General features: G+C 51.4%; 2 protein-coding genes across 2 annotated transcripts; both read right to left on the bottom strand.

Moving 5' to 3' along the window:
* Positions 1-2,469: 2,469 nt before the first annotated feature.
* LOC116408190 (complement C1q subcomponent subunit B-like) lies at positions 2,470-6,587 on the bottom strand. The gene is made up of 3 exons (XM_031894887.1): positions 6,516-6,587; positions 5,357-5,535; positions 2,470-3,763 (listed from the first exon to the last, which is right to left on the bottom strand). Exons 2-3 carry the CDS (start codon positions 5,502-5,504, stop codon positions 3,192-3,194), a joined length of 720 nt encoding a protein of 239 aa, XP_031750747.1. The 5' UTR covers positions 5,505-5,535; positions 6,516-6,587; the 3' UTR covers positions 2,470-3,191.
* A 4,999-nt stretch (positions 6,588-11,586) lies between these two features.
* On the bottom strand, positions 11,587-18,130 carry c1qc (complement C1q C chain). The gene is made up of 3 exons (XM_031894889.1): positions 18,051-18,130; positions 17,764-17,936; positions 11,587-12,306 (listed from the first exon to the last, which is right to left on the bottom strand). Exons 2-3 carry the CDS (start codon positions 17,915-17,917, stop codon positions 11,750-11,752), a joined length of 711 nt encoding a protein of 236 aa, XP_031750749.1. The 5' UTR covers positions 17,918-17,936; positions 18,051-18,130; the 3' UTR covers positions 11,587-11,749.
* Positions 18,131-19,873: the final 1,743 nt, after the last annotated feature.

Here is a 19,873-nt window from a genome sequence, read left to right as displayed (position 1 = left end):
GAGACAGTAGGGCAAGATGGAGAAAGTAGGGCAAGATGGAAACAGTAGGGCAAGATTGAGACAGTAGGACAAGATGGAGACAGTAGGGCAAGATGGGGACAGTAGGTCAAGATGGAGACAGTAGGACAAGATGGAGACAGTGGGGCAAGATGGAGACAGTAGGGCAAGGTGGAGACAGTAGGACAAGATGGGGACAGTAGGACAAGATGGAGACAGTAGGGCAAGATGGAGACAGTAGGACAAGATGGAGACAGTAGGGAAAGATGGAGACAAGATGGGCACAGTAGGGCAAGATGGAGACAGTGGACAAGATGGAGATAGTAGGAAGATGGGGACAGTAGGGCAAGATGGAGATAGTAGGACAAGATGGGGGACAGTAGGGCAAGATGGGGACAGTAGGGCAGATGGGGATAGGGCAAGATGGAGACAGTAGGACAAGATGGGGACAGTAGGGCAAGATGGAGACAGTAGGACAAGATGGAGACAGGGACAAGATGGGGACAGTAGGGAAGATGGGGACAGTAGGGCAAGATGGGGACAGTAGGGAAGATGGAGACAGTAGGACAAGATGGAGACAGTAGGACAAGATGGGCACAGTAGGAAGATGGAGGAGTAGGCAGTGGAGACAAGGGAGACAGGGACAAGATGGAGAAGTGATGGAGACAGTAGGGCAAGATGGAGACAGTGGCAAGATGGGACAGTAGGCAAGATGGAGACAGTAGGGCAAGATGGAGACAGTGGGCAAGATGGAGACAGTAGGACAAGATGGAGACAGTTGGGCAAGATGGAGACAGTAGGGCAATATGGAGAAAGTAGGGCAAGATGGAGACAGTAGGACAAGATGGAGACAGTGGGGCAAGATGGAGACATGGGGCAAAGATGGAGACAGTAGGGCAAGATGGAGACAGTAAGCCAAGATGGAGACAGTAGGGCAAGATGGAGACAGTAGGAAAGATGGAGACAGTAGGGCAAGATGGAGACAGTAGGGCAAGATGGAGACAGTAGGGCAAGATGGGACAGTAGATGGAGACAGTAGGGCAAGATGGAGACAGTAGGACAAGATGGAGACAGTAGGGCAAGATCGAGACAGTAGGGCAAGATGGGGACAGTAGGACAAGATGGAGATAGTAGGACAAGATGGAGACAGTAGGGTAAGATGGAGACAGTAGGGAAGATGGGGACAGTAGGGCAGATGGGACAGTTAGCCAAGATGGAGACAGTAGGGCAAGATGGAGACAGTAGGACAAGATGGAGACAGTAGGGCAAGATGGAGACAGTTAGCCAAGATGGAGACAGTAAGATGGAGACAGTAGGGCAAGATGGGGACAGTGCAAGATGGAGAAGTTAGCCAAGATGGAGACAGTAGGACAAGATGGAGACAGTAGGGCAAGATGGGGACAGTAGGGCAAGATGGAGACAGTGGGGCAAGATGGAGACAGTGGGGCAAGATGGAGACAGTAGGGCAAGATGGAGACAGTAGGGCAAGATGGGGACAGTAGGGCAAGATGGAGACAGTAGGGCAAGATGGAGACAGTGGGGCAAGATGGAGACAGTAGGGCAAGATGGAGACAGTAGGGCAAGATGGAGACAGTAGGGCAAGATGGGGACAGTAGGGCAAGATGGAGACATTAGGACAAGATGGAGACAGTAGGGCAAGATGGAGACAGTAGGGCAAGATGGGGACAGTAGGGCACGATGGGGACAGTTATGATCACCTTTTAGTGACCTCAAAACCCATTTGTGACATCACCCTATTTATTGTTCCTGATTGGGTGCTGCAGAGTTCAGGGCGGGGCACATGTTCATATATGAAGCCTCTGGGTACCCGGGTTCCCCCTGGCGCTGTACATCAGGGTTACTAGTGGTAGGGGGCACAAAGGCTGGAAGCAGTTAATAAAACCCCCCAAAGCCTCATGCGTTTCATGCCTAAGGGGCACTTGGCCATAGGCTCAGGCGCAGTAACTCAACAGCCAATCAGAATCGGTGTTCTATGTACTGCCTCAATCTTTTGGGAAGGTCCAGATTCTGCCCCAGGCTGTGTTTAAAGATCATAGTGTGTATAACCCCCCCCCCAGGCTGAAGGATTGGGGCGTAAGCACCCGCACCCCGATTATTTTTGGTGATTGCACCTCTCTTTGCTTGGTTTAATGCACCGGGATGTTCTTAATAGAAAAGACCCTTGGGACCCTCCATGTATCACACTGTGCAGCCTATGGGTCTGGGCTGCATTGGCCCATGGCATTCTGGGAAAAACATGGTACTGTCTCTACGAATGGGCCCCCCATGCCTGAAACTGAGGATTCCTCTTACCTGGCGTTTCATAGGGGTCCGTATTAGCGAGGAGAAACTGCCCCATTATTGGGGGGGTCTATCTATAGATTGTTACCCCCATCGCTCCCCGACCCTCTTTCTCTCACTGTTATTCCCTATGTGGGCACCAAACATCCCCAGCAAATCAATAGGACTGAATCTCTTTCTTTCAATCTTTATTGCTATATCGCCAACATACTCCGTGGCGCAGCAGCAATGGCGTTAGTACAGCTGCAACCTGCATTATACTGCAAATACTGTTATTTCCTAATACAGAATATGGAACTGATATGTTAACAGACACTGCCCCTGCTGGCCACAGAGGGAACTGCACCGTAGCATTTTCCTCTATATTGTGAGTTTGGAGCGAAATAATCATTCTAATCAGTTCTGGTACCATTGGGCCGCCGATTCCGGTCCGGGGGAAGGATTTTTAGTTGCACATCACTGAAGTATCTGGAAACTCCTACTGAGAAATGACTTTCCTATTGAATTCATCTCAAGCCCAATGTTGGGGCTTTGACCACTTGGCCAATGCCCGGTTCCTCTAGCCCATTCTATACATTCAAGACTTTCTGGGCCCAAACATGTGACCAGGTCCCCCCCCATTATCATAAAGCAGTATCAGCCTGCTAAATCTGCCTGTACCCCAATATTATCCTGATTGCCTTTCAATCTAACCCCCCCCAGTTTGCCCCAACCATGGAGCAAGGATGGAAGGGGATGAGGTCTTGGCAGTGACTTGGGGGGGTCATGCTGAAAGGGGGGCAGTTGGCTGCAGTTGCTGGGGGGCTAATGCCAATACACTTATGGATTAGAGCAGTATTGATTAATGGGGTATATGGGGCCCTAGGGCCCTCCCATGGGGCAGCAGAAGAGGCCTATGAGGGGTCAGGGAAGAGCAGGAAGCCGGTGAAGATGCTGTCGGCCCCGTCGGTGCCCAGAAGGCTATTCTTTTCCGTCGTCTCCAGCCAAACGGACTCGTCTTTCTGGACCTGGAGGACCAACCCGCCCGTGGTCACCTGGAAGATGTTCTGGGCCTGGTCACAGAAGGTGGCCATCTTCCTCTTCTGCTCTTTGCCCATCATGATGTTGACACAGAGTTGCCCCCGGGAGGTGGCATGGTAGCTGAAATAATAGACGCCGGGCACCTTACAGGTGAACTTGCCAGTCCTGGGCTCATAGTGGCCATTGTCGTTGGTAATGGCCTTATCAAAGCGAACAGGAACGTCTCGCCGGACCGCGGCCCCTGAGGCCTTCTGGGCCGAGAAGGAAGATTTCAGGCTGATCTTGTAGTCTCCCGACTCCCCTTTTAAGCCCTTTTGGCCTGGGAAACCTGGGAGGCCTGGGGGCCCCACTGGCCCCTTGGGTCCAACTTTACCTGGATGACCTGGGGGGCCAGTGTCTCCTTTCTGCTCTTCTTTATTCCAGCCCTCGATTTGCCCCGGCTCTCCTGGCAACAAAACACAATGCTTGGTAATAGAGGTTCACTATTGGCTGGCTCAGTCCTAGAGATTCCCTATTGGCTGGCTCAGCCCTGCAGATTCCCTATTGGCTGGCTCAGCCCTGCAGATTCCCTATTGGCTGGCTCAGCCCTGCAGATTCCCTATTGGCTGGCTCAGCCCTGCAGATTCCCTATTGGCTGGCTCAGCCCTGCAGATTCCCTACTGGCTGGCTCAGCCCTAGAGATTCCCTATTGGCTGGCTCAGTCCTAGAGATTCCCTATTGGCTGGCTCAGCAATAGAGATTCCCTATTGGCTGGCTCAGTCCTGCAGATTCTCTATTGGCTGGCTCAGTCCTAGAGATTCCCTATTGGCTGGCTCAGCAATAGAGATTCCCTATTGGCTGGCTCAGTCCTGCAGATTCTCTATTGGCTGGCTCAGCCCTGCAGATTCCCTATTGGCTGGTTCAGCCCTGCAGATTCCCTATTGGCTGGCTCAGTCCTGCAGATTCCCTATTGGCTGGCTCAGTCCTGCAGATTCCCTATTGGCTGGCTCAGCCCTGCAGGCTCAGCCCCTATCCTGCAGATTCCTATTGGCTGGCTCAGTCCTGCAGATCCCCTATTGGCTGGCTCAGCCCTGCAGATTCCCTATTGGCTGGCTCAGTCCTGCAGATTCCCTATTGGCTGGCTCAGCCCTGCAGATTCCCTATTGGCTGGCTCAGTCCTAGAGATTCCCTATTGGCTGGCTCAGTCCTGCAGATCCCCTATTGGCTGGCTCAGCCCTGCAGATTCCCTATTGGCTGGCTCAGCCCTGCAGATTCCCTATTGGCTGGCTCAGTCCTAGAGATTCCCTATTGGCTGGCTCTGCCTAGAGATTCCCTATTGGCTGGCTCAGTCCTAGAGATTCCCTATTGGCTGGCTCAGTCCTAGAGATTCCCTATTGGCTGGCTCAGTCCTAGAGATTCCCTATTGGCTGGCTCAGTCCTAGAGATTCCCTATTGGCTGGCTCAGTCCTAGAGATTCCCTATTGGCTGGCTCAGCCCTAGAGATTGGCTGCTCAGTCCTGAGATTCCCTATTGGCTGGCTCAGTCCTAGAGATTCCCTATTGGCTGGCTCAGTCCTAGAGATTCCTATTGGCTGGCTCAGTCCTAGAGATTCCCTATTGGCTGGCTCAGAGATTCTATTGGCTGGCTCAGTCCTAGAGATTCCCTATTGGCTGGCTCAGTCCTGCAGATTCCCTATTGGCTGGCTCAGCCCTAGAGATTCCCTATTGGCTGGCTCAGTCCTGCAGATTCCCTATTGGCTGGCTCAGCCCTAGAGATTCTCTATTGGCTGGCTCAGTCCTGCAGATTCCCTATTGGCTGGCTCAGACACAGGGATATCCTATTATGAGGGTGAGTAAGGTTGGTTACCAGTTGGCCAGTTCAGTAATGGAGACCCCCTACTGGATGGGCCAGTCATTCAGACTCCCTATTGGCTCTGGCACAGAGGGTTACTATGGGCTGGGTCAGAATCCAAGTTGGATCAGTCACAGAACTTCCTTGTGCAGATCCAAAGCCAAAATCCAAGGTCAACTCTGACTTATTATAGAAAATAAAATCTTACCCACTTCTCCTTTGGCTCCATCTGCTCCATCTTTCCCATCAGGCCCTGGGGCTCCAGGAATCCCGGGCAAGCCAACTTTGCAGCTCTGGGCCGTGACCAGTGGGGCTGATATCAAGGCTACTAACAGGGCCACTCCCAGGGGCTTCATGGCGGGTGTAGGGCAAAATCACAGCCCCCCTCTGTAAGGTACAAGCAAGGAACTCATGATTATAGGGATAATGTACCCCCTACTGTAAATGATAAGGATATTAGCAGTCACTGAGGGGTTCTGTGCCCCCATATAAAGGCACAAGGCTGCAGACTGAGTTATACAGGGAACTCTGAGTATCACTCATGTATTATAAGGGATAATGTACCCCCTACTGTAAATGATAAGGATATTAGCAGTCACTGATGGGTTCTGTGCCCCCCATATAAAGGCACAAGGCTGCAGGCTGAGTTATACAGGGAACTCTGAGTATCACTCATGTATTATAAGGGATAATGTACCCCCTACTGTAAATGATAAGGATATTAGCAGTCACTGAGGGGTTCTGTGCCCCCCATATAAAGGCACAAGGCTGCAGGCTGAGTTATACAGGGAACTCTGAGTATCACTCATGTATTATAAGGGATAATGTACCCCCTACTGTAAATGATAAGGATATTAGCAGTCACTGAGGGGTTCTGTGCCCCCCATATAAAGGCACAAGGCTGCAGGCTGAGTTATACAGGGAACTCTGAGTATCACTCATGTATTATAAGGGGTAATGTACCCCCTACTGTAAATGATAAGGATATTAGCAGTCACTGACATGGCTACAGGGAAATGTAAGATTTTCCCATCATGAAACAAAGATGTTACTAAATTCCCAGACACGGATAAAGAGACTGTGGCCCCTGGGGGCCCCTGGGTGTATGGAGTCCGATGGGCAGAGCTGAATCCTTACTGTCTCATTGCTCAGCTGGGGCCCCGGGGTGGGATTGGGCCTCACATTCCGACAGAATAAAACTGCACATTTGGGTTTTATGTAGTGAGGGACATATCCACTAATTACCCACTGCCCCCCCCCCCCCGGGGGTATATCTGCGGGGGGCACCTCAGCCGGTGTGTAAGAGCCAATCACTAATGAGAGTAGGGGAGCGGGGCCCCCCCAGAATAGTCACACATGGTTCTTACCTGACACTCGGCACCGGGTCGGTAGAGAGAAATGAGTTCCCTGGAGAAGTTGCCCCCGGTGTCGCTGGGCGGAGCTAATGGGCGGGGGGGGGGGGCAATAACGCAGATTCAGCTGAAATCATTAATTTCTGCCATTTCATCAAATCTGCAACTTTCACTTCCTGATTTCTGCCCTGAAAGTACAAGTTACCCAATCTGTGGTTTTACCCCACAGAATTTAACCCTAAATACCCCGGATCGGGCAGATTACCCCTTCGTTTATTATCAGTATCTGGGCCACAGAGCTTACAGACAAACTGGGAGCCTGCTGATTGGCTGCTGGGACTATTGGCCCAGTCAGAACCTCTTGTTACATTCGCAGAGATCCCCGAAATCTGCAGATGCCCCTCCCCCAGGGAACCCACAAAACCTGGTATTGGGGGGACACTAACTATTCCTCCATTCTGTCCCCAAACACTACATCCCATTAGCTACATAGGTGGGCGGGGTCTCCTGGGTAGGCGTAACCCAGCCTGCAGCCTTGTGCCTTTATATGGGGGGCACAGAACCCCTCAGTGACTGCTAATATCCTTATCATTTACAGTAGGGGGTACATTATCCCTTATAATACATGAGTGATACTCAGAGTTCCCTGTATAACTCAGCCTGCAGCCTTGTGCCTTTATATGGGGGCACAGAACCCCTCAGTGACTGCTAATATCCTTATCATTTACAGTAGGGGGTACATTATCCCTTATAATACATGAGTGATACTCAGAGTTCCCTGTATAACTCAGCCTGCAGCCTTGTGCCTTATATGGGCACAGAACCCCTCAGTGACTGCTAATATCCTTATCATTTACAGTAGGGGGTACATTATCCCTTATAATACATGAGTGATACTCAGAGTTCCCTGTATAACTCAGCCTGCAGCCTTGTGCCTTTATATGGGGGGCACAGAACCCCTCAGTGACTGCTAATATCCTTATCATTTACAGTAGGGGGTACATTATCCCTTATAATACATGAGTGATACTCAGAGTTCCCTGTATAACTCAGCCTGCAGCCTTGTGCCTTTATATATGGGGGCACAGAACCCCTCAGTGACTGCTAATATCCTTATCATTTACAGTAGGGGGTACATTATCCCTTATAATACATGAGTGATACTCAGAGTTCCCTGTATAACTCAGCCTGCAGCCTTGTGCCTTTATATGGGGGGCACAGAACCCCTCAGTGACTGCTAATATCCTTATCATTTACAGTAGGGGTACAGTATCCCTTATAATACATGAGTGATACTCAGAGTTCCCTGTATAACTCAGCCTGCAGCCTTGTGCCTTTATATGGGGGGCACAGAACCCCTCAGTGACTGCTAATATCCTTATCATTTACAGTAGGGGGTACATTATCCCTTATAATACATGAGTGATACTCAGAGTTCCCTGTATAACTCAGCCTGCAGCCTTGTGCCTTTATATGGGGGGCACAGAACCCCTCAGTGACTGCTAATATCCTTATCATTTACAGTAGGGGGTACAGTATCCCTTATAATACATGAGTGATACTCAGAGTTCCCTGTATAACTCAGCCTGCAGCCTTGTGCCTTTATATGGGGGGCACAGAACCCCTCAGTGACTGCTAATATCCTTATCATTTACAGTAGGGGGTACATTATCCCTTATAATACATGAGTGATACTCAGAGTTCCCTGTATAACTCAGCCTGCAGCCTTGTGCCTTTATATGGGGGGCACAGAACCCCTCAGTGACTGCTAATATCCTTATATTACAGGAGTGGGGGTAACCTATGCTCTGTAAGTTATGCTGTTATATTTTTACATGCTGATCATACCCCCCTCTAGGGCACCTATTCAGAAAGCGGAAGCCATGTTTCTTCCCCATAACGGAGCCCATTCCCATTCCCAGCTTAGTTGCCCCTCTCTGGCCCCTCTCTAATACAATAATACCCCGTTTGAGCACTGGAGACCAAAACTGCCCCGCATATTCTAGATGGGGCATTACCATCTCTGTAAAGGGGAAGAATAACCCCCCCTCCCGTGAATCTCTGCCCCAATAAACACAGCTCAATACCCTATTTGCCCCTGCTGCCCGGCATTGCTTGCTACAGCCCAGTTTATTACCCACCAGGCCCGGCTAAAACTGCCCCTAGCTCTCTCAGTACCCGGGGGCGTATCCCATCTGGCCCCGGGGCCTTGTTCCCATTCATTCTGAGTAACCCTTTATGTACCATACCCTATGCCGGCCACTGACTATATTGGGCGGAGCCATCTCGGCCCCTATCAGGTGGGTATGGAAGCTCATTTGGCTCATTTGGCTTTTCTGTATCCGTTACAACCACATTATATATAATATTTAATATCCTTAGAAACCTTTTGGGGTCGGTCTGAGTCTGTGCAGCAATCAGCTCCTCCTTTTCTATCTCTGCCTCCCTGACTGCAGATTTACTGCCCCTGGTATAGTGTTTCTATTCACTAAGTAGTTATTAAATGCCCTCCTCTTCTGCCCCATTTTACCACCCTGTTCCTGGGGCCCTGGGGCAGTGTTACCAACCTGTTCCTGGGGCCCTGGGGTATTGTTACCAACCTGTTCCTGGGGCCCTGGGGCAGTGTTACCAACCTGTTTCTGGGGCCCTGGGGTATTGTTACCAACCTGTTCCTGGGGCCCTGGGGCAGTGTTACCAACCTGTTCTGGGGTATTGTTACCAACCTGTTCCTGGGGCCCTGGGGCAGTGTTACCAACCTGTTCCTGGGGCAGTGTTACCAACCTTTCCTGGGGCCCTGCACCAACCTTTCCTGGCAGTGTTACCATGGGCAGTGTTACCAACCTGTTTGGCCCTGGGGCAGTGTTACCAACCTGTTCCTGGCAGTGCCTGGGGCAGTGTTACCAACCTATTCCTGGGCAGTGTTACAACCCCTGGGGCAGTGTTACCAACCTGTTCCTGGGCCCTGGCAGTGTTACCAACCTGTTCCTCCTGGCAGTTTACCAACCTGCTCCTGGGCAGTGTTACCAACCTGTTCCTGGGGCAGTGTTACCAACCTATTCCTGGGGCAGTGTTACCAACCTGTTACCAACCTGGGGCCCCTGGGCAGTGTTACCAACTGTTCCTCCTGGGGCCAGTGTTACCAACCTGTTCCTGGGCCCTGGGGCCCTGGGGCATGTTACCAACCTGTTCCTGGGGCATTGTTACCAACCTTTCCTGGGGCCCTGGGGCAGTGTTACCAACCTGTTCCTGGGGCCTGGGGCATTGTACCAACCTGTTCCTGGGGCCCTGGGGCAGTGTTACCAACCTGTTCCTTGGGCCCCTGTTTACCAACCTGTTCCTGGGGCCCTGGGGCAGTGTTACCAACCTGTCCTCCTGGGCATTTACCAACCTGTTTCCTGGGGCAGTTACCAACCTGTTCCTGGGGCCCTGGGGGTTTACCAACCTTTTCCTGGGGCAGTGTTACCAACCTGTTCTCCTGGGCAGTTACCAACCTGGGGCAGTGTTACCAACCTGTTACCAACCTGTTCCTGGGCATTAACCTGGGGCAGTTGTTACCAACCTTTCCTGGGGCCTGTTACCAACCTGTTTGTTCCTGGGGGTTACCAACCTTTCCTGGGCATTGTTACCAACTGGGGGGGGCAGTGTACCAACCTGTTCCTGGGGCCCTGGGGCAGTGTTACCAACCTGTTCCTGGGGCCCTGGGGCATTGTTACCAACCTGTTCCTGGGGCAGTGTTACCAACCTGTTCCTGGGGCCCTGGGGCATTGTTACCAACCTGTTCCTGGGGCAGTGTTACCAACCTGTTCCTGGGGCCCTGGGGCAGTGTTACCAACCTGTTCCTGGGGCCCTGGGGTTTACCAACCTGTTCCTGGGCCCTGGGCATTGTTACCAACCTGTCCTTGTTACAACCTGTTTCCTGGGCAGTGTTACCAACCTGTTCCTGGGGCAGTGTTACCAACCTTTCCTGGGGCCCTGGGGCATTGTTACCAACCTGTTCCTGGGGTGTTACCAACTGGGGCAGTGTTACCCCTGGGCAGTTGTTACCAACCTGTTCCTGGGCAGTGTTACCAACCTGTTCCTGGGTGTTACCAAACCAACCTGTTCCTGGGCAAGTGTTACCAACCTGTTCCTGGGGCAGTGTTACCAACCTGTTCCTCCTGGGCAGTGTTACCAACCTGTTCCTGGGGCAGTGTTACCAACCTGTTCCTGGGGCAGTGTTACCAACCTGTTCCTGGGGCAGTGTTACCAACCTGTTCCTGGGGCCCTGGGGCAGTGTTACCAACCTGTTCCTGGGGCAGTGTTACCAACCTGTTCCTGGGGCAGTGTTACCAAACCTGTTCCGGGGGGCAGTGTTACCAACCGTTCCTGGGCAGTGTTACAACCTGTTCCTGGGGCAGTGTTACCAACCTGTTCCTGGGGCAGTGTTACCAACCTGCTTCCTGGGCAGTGTTACCAACCTGTTCCTGGGGCAGTGTTACCAACCTGTTCCTGGGGCCCTGGGGCAGTGTTACCAACCTGTTCCTGGGGCCCTGGGGCAGTGTTACCAACCTGTTCCTGGGGCCCTGGGGCAGTGTTACCAACCTGTTCCTGGGGGGCCAGTGTTACAACCTGTTCCTGGGGCCCTGGGCAGTGTTACCAACCTGTTCCTGGGCAGTGTTACCAACCTGTTCCTGGGGCCCTGGGGCAGTGTTACCAACCTGTTCCTTGGGGCAGTGTTACCAACCTGTTCCTGGGGCCAGTTACCAACCTGTTCCTGGGCAGTGTTACCAACTGTTCCTGGGGCAGTGTTACCAACCTGTTCCTGGGGCCCTGGGGCAGTGTTACCAACCTGTTCCTGGGGCAGTGTTACCAACCTGTTCCTGGGGCAGTGTTACCAACCTGTTCCTGGGGCCCTGGGGCAGTGTTACCAACCTGTTCCTGGGGCCCTGGGGCAGTGTTACCAACCTGTTCCTGGGGCAGTGTTACCAACCTATTCCTGGGGCCCTGGGGCATGGTTACCGTCTTGCCACCTACTTTTTAGCCCCCACACTGATTTGTTTGCCACGGCAAGCTGAGAACCCAATACAAGACAGAAGACGCTACAGGATAAGGGATAGTTACCCTTTAATTTGCGGTTATATAAAGGATCACAGGGCAATACACAGAGCATTGCTGTACTGAGGGCAAAGGCACTAAATGATTGGACATTGCTTCATTCTCCTATACCCTGGGGGGGGGGTAATGGGGGCAGATGGGGGTTACCTACCCACCTATTGAGGAGAGACAAGGAAGCCTGAGAATACACTGTCGTTGCCCTCGGTGCCAATCATGCCATTGTAATCATTGAGCGCTAGCCACACCTCCTGCTCCGCTTCCAGGGCCACAAGGACCCCCCCAGAGGCCACCTGGACCGCGCTGGACATGTGGTCACAGAAACTGGCCTTGGCTTGGCCGTCCACATAGAGCGCGGCGCACAGGTTGGCCGAGTGGGACACATGGAAGGAGAAATAGTACTGGCCCGGGATCCGGCACCTGAACTTGCCGCTGGTCACATCGTAGTCCTTGTGGTCGTTAGTGATCTCTCTGGTGAACAGAATGGGCGAGTTCTTGACCGGATGCTCATTGGTCAGTCTGGCCACTGTAAAGGCCGATTGGTACTGGCGCTTGTGGTCCCCTGGGCTCCCCGTGTCCCCCATCTCCCCCTGCTCCCCCTTTTCCCCCGCAGCTCCAGCTGGGCCTTTGGGCCCATTCTTTCCCAGAGGCCCCTGTGGGCCAGTGTCTCCTTTATCTCCTTTAAGGCTTCTGTGTAGCGTTGTAGCCATGGGCCCTGTGGGGGAGGAGACTGGTCAGTGACTGGGAGGGGCAATAACATTGTATCTTGGGGGGCAGATAAGGCAGGGGAATAACATTGTATCTTGGGGGGCAGATAAGGCAGGGGAATAACAGATTGTATCTTGGGGGGCAGATAAGGCAGGGGAATAACAGATTGTAATCTTGGGGGGGGCAGATAAGGCAGAGGAATAACAGATTGTATCTTGGGGGGCCAGATAAGGCAGGGGAATAACAGATTGTATCTTGGGGGCAGATAAGGCAGAGGAATAACAGATTGTATCTTGGGGGCAGATAGGCAGGGGATAAAGATTGTATCTTGGGGGGCAGATAAGGCAGAGGAATAACAGATTGTATCTTGGGGGCAGATAAGGGAGGGGAATAACAGATTGTATCTTGGGGGGCAGAATAAGCAGGGAAATAACAGATGTATCTTGGGGGCAGATTAACAGATTGTCTTGGGGGCCAGATAAGGCAAGGGAATAACAGATTGTATCTTGGGCAGATAAGGCAGAGGAATAACAGATTGTAGGGGCAGATAAGGCAGAATTTGTATCTTGGGGGCAGTAAGGGAGGGGAATAACAGATTGTTTGCAATAAGGCAGGGAATAACAGATGTAATCTTGGGGGGCAGATAAGGCAGGGAATAACATTGTATCTTGGGGGGCAGATAAGGCAGAATAAACAGATTGTACTTGGGGGCAGATAAGGGAGGGGAATAGCAGATTGTATCTGTTAAGGCAGGGAATAACAATTGTATCTTGGGGGCAGATAAAGGCAGAGGAATAACATTGTATCTTGGGGCAGATAAGGCAGGGGGGATAACAGATTGTAGGGGCAGATAAGGCAGGGGAATAACAGAATTTATCTTGGGGGCAAATAAGGCAGGGGAATATTGTATCTTGGGGGGCAGATAAGGAGGGGAATAACATTTGTATTTGGGGGCAGATAAAGCAGGGAATAACAGATTGTTGTATCTTGGGGGCAGATAAGGCCAATCTTGGGGGCGATAAGGCATGGAATAACATTGTATCTTTGGGGGCAGATAAGGCAGGGGAATAAACATTGTATCTTGGGGGCAGATAAGGCAGGGGAATAACATTGTATCTTTGGGGGCAGATAAGGCAGGGAATAACATTGTATCTTGGGGGGGGCAGATAAGGAGGGGAAGAACAGATTGTATCTTGGGGGGCAGAGATAAGGCAGGGAATAACAGATTGTAATCTGGGGGCAGATAAGGCAGAGGAATACATTGTATCTGGGGGGGCAGATAAGGCAGGGGATAAACGATTGTATCTTGGGGGGCAGATAAGGCAAGGGGAATAACAGATTGTATCTTGGGGGCAGATAGGCATATCATTGGGGCAGATAAGGCAGGGGAATATAACATTGTATCTGTGGGGGGCAATAAGGCAGGGGAATAACCATTGTATCTTGGGGGCAGATAAGGCAGGGGAATAACAATTGTATCTGGGGGGCAGATAAGGCAGGGGAATAACAGATTGTATCTTGGGGGCAGATAAGCAGGGGAATAACATTGTACTTGGGGGGCAGATAAGCAGAGGAATAACATTGTATCTTGGGGGCAGATAAGCAGAGGAATAACAGATTGTAATCTTGGGGGCAATAAGCAGGGGAATAACAGAATGTATCTTGGGGGGCAGATAAGGCAGAGGAATAACAGATTGTATCTTGGGGGGCAGATAAGGCAGGGGAATAACAGATTGTATCTTGGGGGGCAGATAAGGCAGAGGAATAACAGATTTGTATCTTGGGGCAGATAAGGAGGAATAACAGATTGTATCTTGGGGGGCAGATAAGGCAGAGGAATAACAGATTGTATCTTGGGGGGCAGATAAGGCAGGGGAATAACAGATTGTATCTTGGGGGGCAGATAAGGCAGGGGAATAACAGATTGTATCTTGGGGGGCAGATAAGGCAGGGGAATAACAGATTGTATCTTGGGGGGCAGATAAGGCAGGGGAATAACAGATTGTATCTTGGGGGGCAGATAAGGCAGGGGAATAACAGATTGTATCTGGGGGGCAATAAGGCAGGGAATAACAGATTGTATCTTGGGGGCAGATAAGGCAGGGGAATAACAGATTGTATCTTGGGGGGCAGATAAGGCAGGGGAATAACATTGTATCTTTGGGGGCAGGGCATGGGGAATAACAATTGATCTATAGGCAGGGGAATAACAGATTGTATCTTGGGGGCAGATAAAGGCAGGGGAATAACAGATTGTTAATCTTGGGGGCAGAGTAAGCAGAGGAATAACAGATTGTAATCTTGGGGCAGATAAGGCAGGGGAATAACTTGTATCTTGGGGGCAGATAAGGCAAGGGAATAACAGATTGGTATCTTGGGGGGCAGATAAGGCAGGGGAATAACAGATTGTATCTTGGGGGGCAGATAAGGCAGGGGAATAACAGATTGTAACTTGGGGGCAGATAAGCAGGGAATAACAGATTGTATCTTGGGGGGCAGATAAGGCAAGGCGAATAACAGATTGTATCTTGGGGGGCAGGGCAGGGCAGCAATAAGCAGGGAATAACAGATTGTATCTTGGGGGCAGATAAGGCAGGGAATAAAGATTGTATCATGGGGGAGCAGATAAGGCAGATGAAAATAACAGATTGTACCTGGGGGGCAGATAAGGCAGAGGAATAACATTGTAAATCTTGGGGGGCAGATAAGGCAGGGGAATAACAGATGTATCTTGGGGCAGAATAAGGCAGGAATAAAGATTGTATCTGGGGGGCAGATAGGCAGGGAATAACAGATGTATCTTGGGGGCAGATAAGGCAGGGGAATAACAGATTGTATCTTGGGGGGCAGATAAGGCAGGGCAATAACATTGTATCTTGGGGCAGATAGGCAGGGAAATAACAGATTTGTATCGTTGGGGGGCAGATAAGCAGGGAATAACAGATTGATCTTGGGGGGCAGATAAGGCCAGGGGAATAACAGATTGTATCTGGGGGCAGATAAGCAGAGGAATAACATTGTATCTTGGGGGAGATAAGGCAGGGGAAAACATTGGTATCTTGGGGGCAAGATAAGGCAGGGGAATAACAGAATTGTATCTTGGGGGCAGATAAGGGAGGGGAAATCAGATTGTATCTTGGGGGGCAGATAAGGCAGGGGAATAACAGAATTGTATCTTGGGGCAGATAAGGCAAAGGGGAATAACAAGATTGTATCTTGGGGGCAGATAAGGCAGGGAATAAACAGAATTGTATCTTGGGGGCAGATCAGGCAGGGCAATAACTATTGTGTCTTGGGGGCAGATAAGGCAGGGGAATAACAGATGTACATTGGGGGCAGATAAGGCAGGGGAAAACATTGTATCTTGGGGCCAGATAAAGGCAAGGAGATAACAGATTGTAATCTTGGGGGGCAGATGAAGGCAAGGAATAACAGATTGTATCTTGGGGGGCAAGATAAGGCAGGGGAATAACATTGTATGCTTGGGGGGCAGATAAAGGCAGAGGAATAACAGATTTGTAATCTTGGGCCGATAAGGCAGAGGATAACAGATTGTATCTGGGGGGCAGATTAAAGGCAAGAGAAAAACAGATTGTATCTTGGGGCAGATAAGGCAAGGGGAAATAACATTGTATCTTCTTGGGGGGCAGATAAGGCAGGGGAATAACAGATTGTATCTTGGGGGGCAGATAAGGCAGGGGAATAACAGATTGTATCTTGGGGGGCAGATAAGGCAGGGGAATAACAGATTGTATCTTGGGGGGCAAGATAAGGCAGGGAATAACGATTGTATCTTGGGGGGCATATAAGGAGGGGAATAACATGTAATCTTGGGGGCAGATAAGGCAGGGAATAACATTGTAATCTTGGGGCAGATAAGGCAGCGGGAATAACAAGATGTATTCTTGGGGGGCAGATAAGGCAGAGGAATAACAAGATTGTAGCTTGGGGGCAGATAAAGGCAGAGGAATAACAGATTGTTATCTTGGGGGGCAGATAAGGCAGGAATAACATGATTGTATCTTGGGGGGCAGATAAGGCAGAGGATATAACAGATTGTATCTTTGGGGGGCAGATAAGGCGGAGGAATAACAGATTGTATCTTGGGGGGCAGATAAGGCAGGGGAAATAACAGATTGTATCTTGGGGACAGATAAGGCAGGGGAATAAAATTGTATCTTGGGGGGGCAGAATAAGGCAGGGGAATAACAGATTTGTATCTTGGGGGGCAGATAAGGCAGGGGAATAACAGATTGTATCTTGGGGGGCAGATAAGGCAGGGGAAAACAGATTGTAATCTCTTGGGGGGCAGATAAGGCAGGGGAATATCAGATTGTAATCTTGGGGGCAGATAAGGCAGGAATAACAGATTGTATCTTGGGGGCAGATAAGCAGGGGAATAACATGTATCTTGGGGGAGATAAGGCAGGGAATAACATTGTGTCTTGGGGGCAGATAAGGCAGGGAATAACAGATTGTATCTTGGGGCAGATAAGGCAGAGAATAACAGATTGTATCTTGGGGGGGGCAATAAGGCAAGAGGAATAACAGAATTGTATCTTGGGGGCAGATAAGGCAGGGGAATAACAGATTGTATCTGGGGCAGATAAGGCAGGGGAATAACAGATTGTATCTTGGGGCAGATAAAGCAGGAATAACATTGTATCTTGGGGCAGATAAGGCAGGGCAATAACATTGTGTCTTGGGGCAGATAAAGGCAGGGGAATAACAGATTGTATCTTGGGGGGCAGATAAGCAGGGAATAACAGATTGTATCTTGGGGGGCAGATAAAGGCAGGGCAATAACAGTTGTGTCTTGGGGGCATAAAGGCAGGGGAATAACAGATTGTATCTTGGGGGCAGATAAGGCAGAGGAATAACATTGTATCTTGGGGGCAGATAAGCAGGGAATAACATATGTAATCTTGGGGGCAGATAAGGCAGGGGATAACATTGTATCTTGGGGGGCGATAAGGCAGGGGAATAACAGATTGTATCTTGGGGGCAGAAAGGCCAGGGGATAACAGGTAATCTTGGGGCAGATAAGCAGGGGAAATAACAGATTGTATCTTGGGGGCAGATAAGGCAGGGGGAATAACAGATTGTATCTTGGGGCAGATAAGGCAGAGGAATAACAGATTGTATCTTGGGGGGCAGATAAGGCAGGGGAATAACAGATTGTATCTTGGGGGGCAGATAAGGCAGGGGAATAACAGATTGTATCTTGGGGGGCAGATAAGGCAGGGGAATAACATTGTATTTTAGGGGGCGGATAAGGCAGGGGAATAACATTGTATCTTGGGGGGCAGATAAGGAAGGGCAATAACATTGTATCTTGGGGGAGACCAATAGTGACTGGTTGCTAATGGCAACTGCACTTGTGCAATTTGGTATCTACTTAATTTAGCCCCAGAGTGAGAGAAGGGGCAGGATCCAGGGGCAATTCCCCCAGAGTTGGACTTGCCTGACTCTCCCTTGGGGCCCCTGCGCCCGTCTCTCCCATCTTTCCCAGGGAATCCCGGAACTCCCGGCAGGCCGGCGGGGCACGGAGAGACCACGGATCCCACCGAGGAGGCCAACATCAGGAAGCCAAGAGCAGCCGCTAGTGACATCATCATGAGGCGTCTGGCTGTTCCCCTGGCAACAAAAGGGCAGTTGTTACATCTGTACCCTGGGTACCTGGGGACCTAAGTTAAAGGGGTATCTGGGCTGGTACAGGGGGCAAGTACAGGGCCAGTGGTTGGTACTTACCCACGTTGGATACTGGGCAGCAGGACTGGTACCAGTAAGTAACGGAGTAGGAGACGGGGCAGAACCTCCCCCCCCCCTTCCATTTGGAGAAAATCATGTTTCACATCCCCCTCCTACTTCCCCTTTATTGAGCAGCTGTGCCCCCCCCTGCCCCCCCCCCGGCCCCCCCCCGGCCCCCGGGTCCCCCCCGCAGGGGACACGATTCTGCAGTTTCAGCAGTTTCAGTTCCACTCGGTATCAGCAGGTCCAATTCTCTCATATACAGGAACCAGGGACTCCCCCCCTACCCCCGCTCAGGCCTTTAACCCTTCTGTGACCAAAACTCCAAACCAACATCTGATTGGCCGAACGTGTATGTGACTCACACAGGGGGCGCTCTCTCCCCCACATTGACTATTGGCTTCTACACTGTGGGTCAGAACTTTAACCAGCGCCATGTGTATAAATGTAGATGTATTGTGCCCCATGTATATATTACAGTAAGGCTGTTTCTGCAGTAGAGGTGCCACCTCCTGGGGCAGGACATACACAGGGCACCTACCTGCTGGCGATGGGGCGACCCTGGGAACCGCCATAATACTGGTGGGAAAGAATAGGAGCCTGACAGACCTGACTCGCTGGGGGAGACCGACCCCTGAAACAGTGTAACACAAGGCAGCAGCCTGACAGACCTGACTCGCTGGGGGGCACTGACCCCTGAAACAGTGTAACAACAAGGCAGCAGCCTGACAGACCTGACTCGCTGGGGAGACTGACCCCTGAAACAGTGTAACACAAGGCAGCAGCCTGACAGACCCTGACTCGCTGGGGGAGACCGACCCCTGAAACAGTGTAACAAACGGCAGCAGCCTGACAGACCTGACTCGCTGGGGAGACGCGACCCGCTGAAAACACTGTAACACAAAGGCCAGCAGCCTGACAGACCTGACTCGCTGGGGGAGACCGACCCCTGAAACAGTGTAACAGACAAGGCAGCAAGCCTGACAGACCTGATGCGCGGGGGGAGACCACCCTGAAACACTGTAAGCACAAGGCAAGCAGCCTGACAGACCTGACCTCGCTGGGGAGACTGACCCCTGAAAACAGTGTAACACAAAGGCAGCAGCCGACAGACCTGACTCGCTGGGGGAGACTGACCCCTGAAACAGTGTAACACAAGGCAGCAGCCTGACAGACCTGACTCACTGGGAGACTGACCCCTGAAACAGTGTAACACAAGGCAGCAGCCTGACAGACCTGACTCACTGGGAACTGACCCCTGAAACAGTGTAACACAAGGCAGCAGCCTGACAGAACCTGCTCGCTGGGGAGACTGACCCCTGAAACAGTGTAACACAAGCAGCAACTCTGACAGACCTGACTCGCTGGGAGACTGACCCCTGAAACAGTGTAAACACAAGGCAGCAGCCTGACAGACCTGACTCGCTGGGGGAGACTGACCCTGAAACACTGTAACACAAGGCAGCAGCCTGACAGACCTGACTCGCTGGGGGAGACTGACCCCTGAAACACTGTAAACACAAGCAGCAGCCTGACAGAGCCTGACTCGCTGGGGAGACCGACCCCTGAAAACCACGTAACACAAGGCAGCAGCCTGACAGACCTGACTGCTGGGGGAGACGACCCCTGAAACAGTGTAACACAAGGCAGCAAGCCTGAACAGACTGACTCGCTGGGGAGACTGACCCCTGAAACCTGTAACACAAGGCAGCAGCCTGACAGACCTGACTCGCTGGGGGAGACCGACCCCGAAACACTGACTGCAGCAGCCTGCTGGGGAGACTGACCCCTGAAACAGGTAACACAAGGCAGCAGCCTGACAG

Source organism: Xenopus tropicalis, unplaced genomic scaffold, assembly GCF_000004195.4.
Source record: "Xenopus tropicalis strain Nigerian unplaced genomic scaffold, UCB_Xtro_10.0 Sca1, whole genome shotgun sequence".
NCBI classification, from domain to species: Eukaryota; Metazoa; Chordata; class Amphibia; order Anura; family Pipidae; genus Xenopus; species Xenopus tropicalis.
Note: the sequence above shows the minus strand (reverse complement) of the source record. Positions and strands in the feature narration are given on the sequence as shown.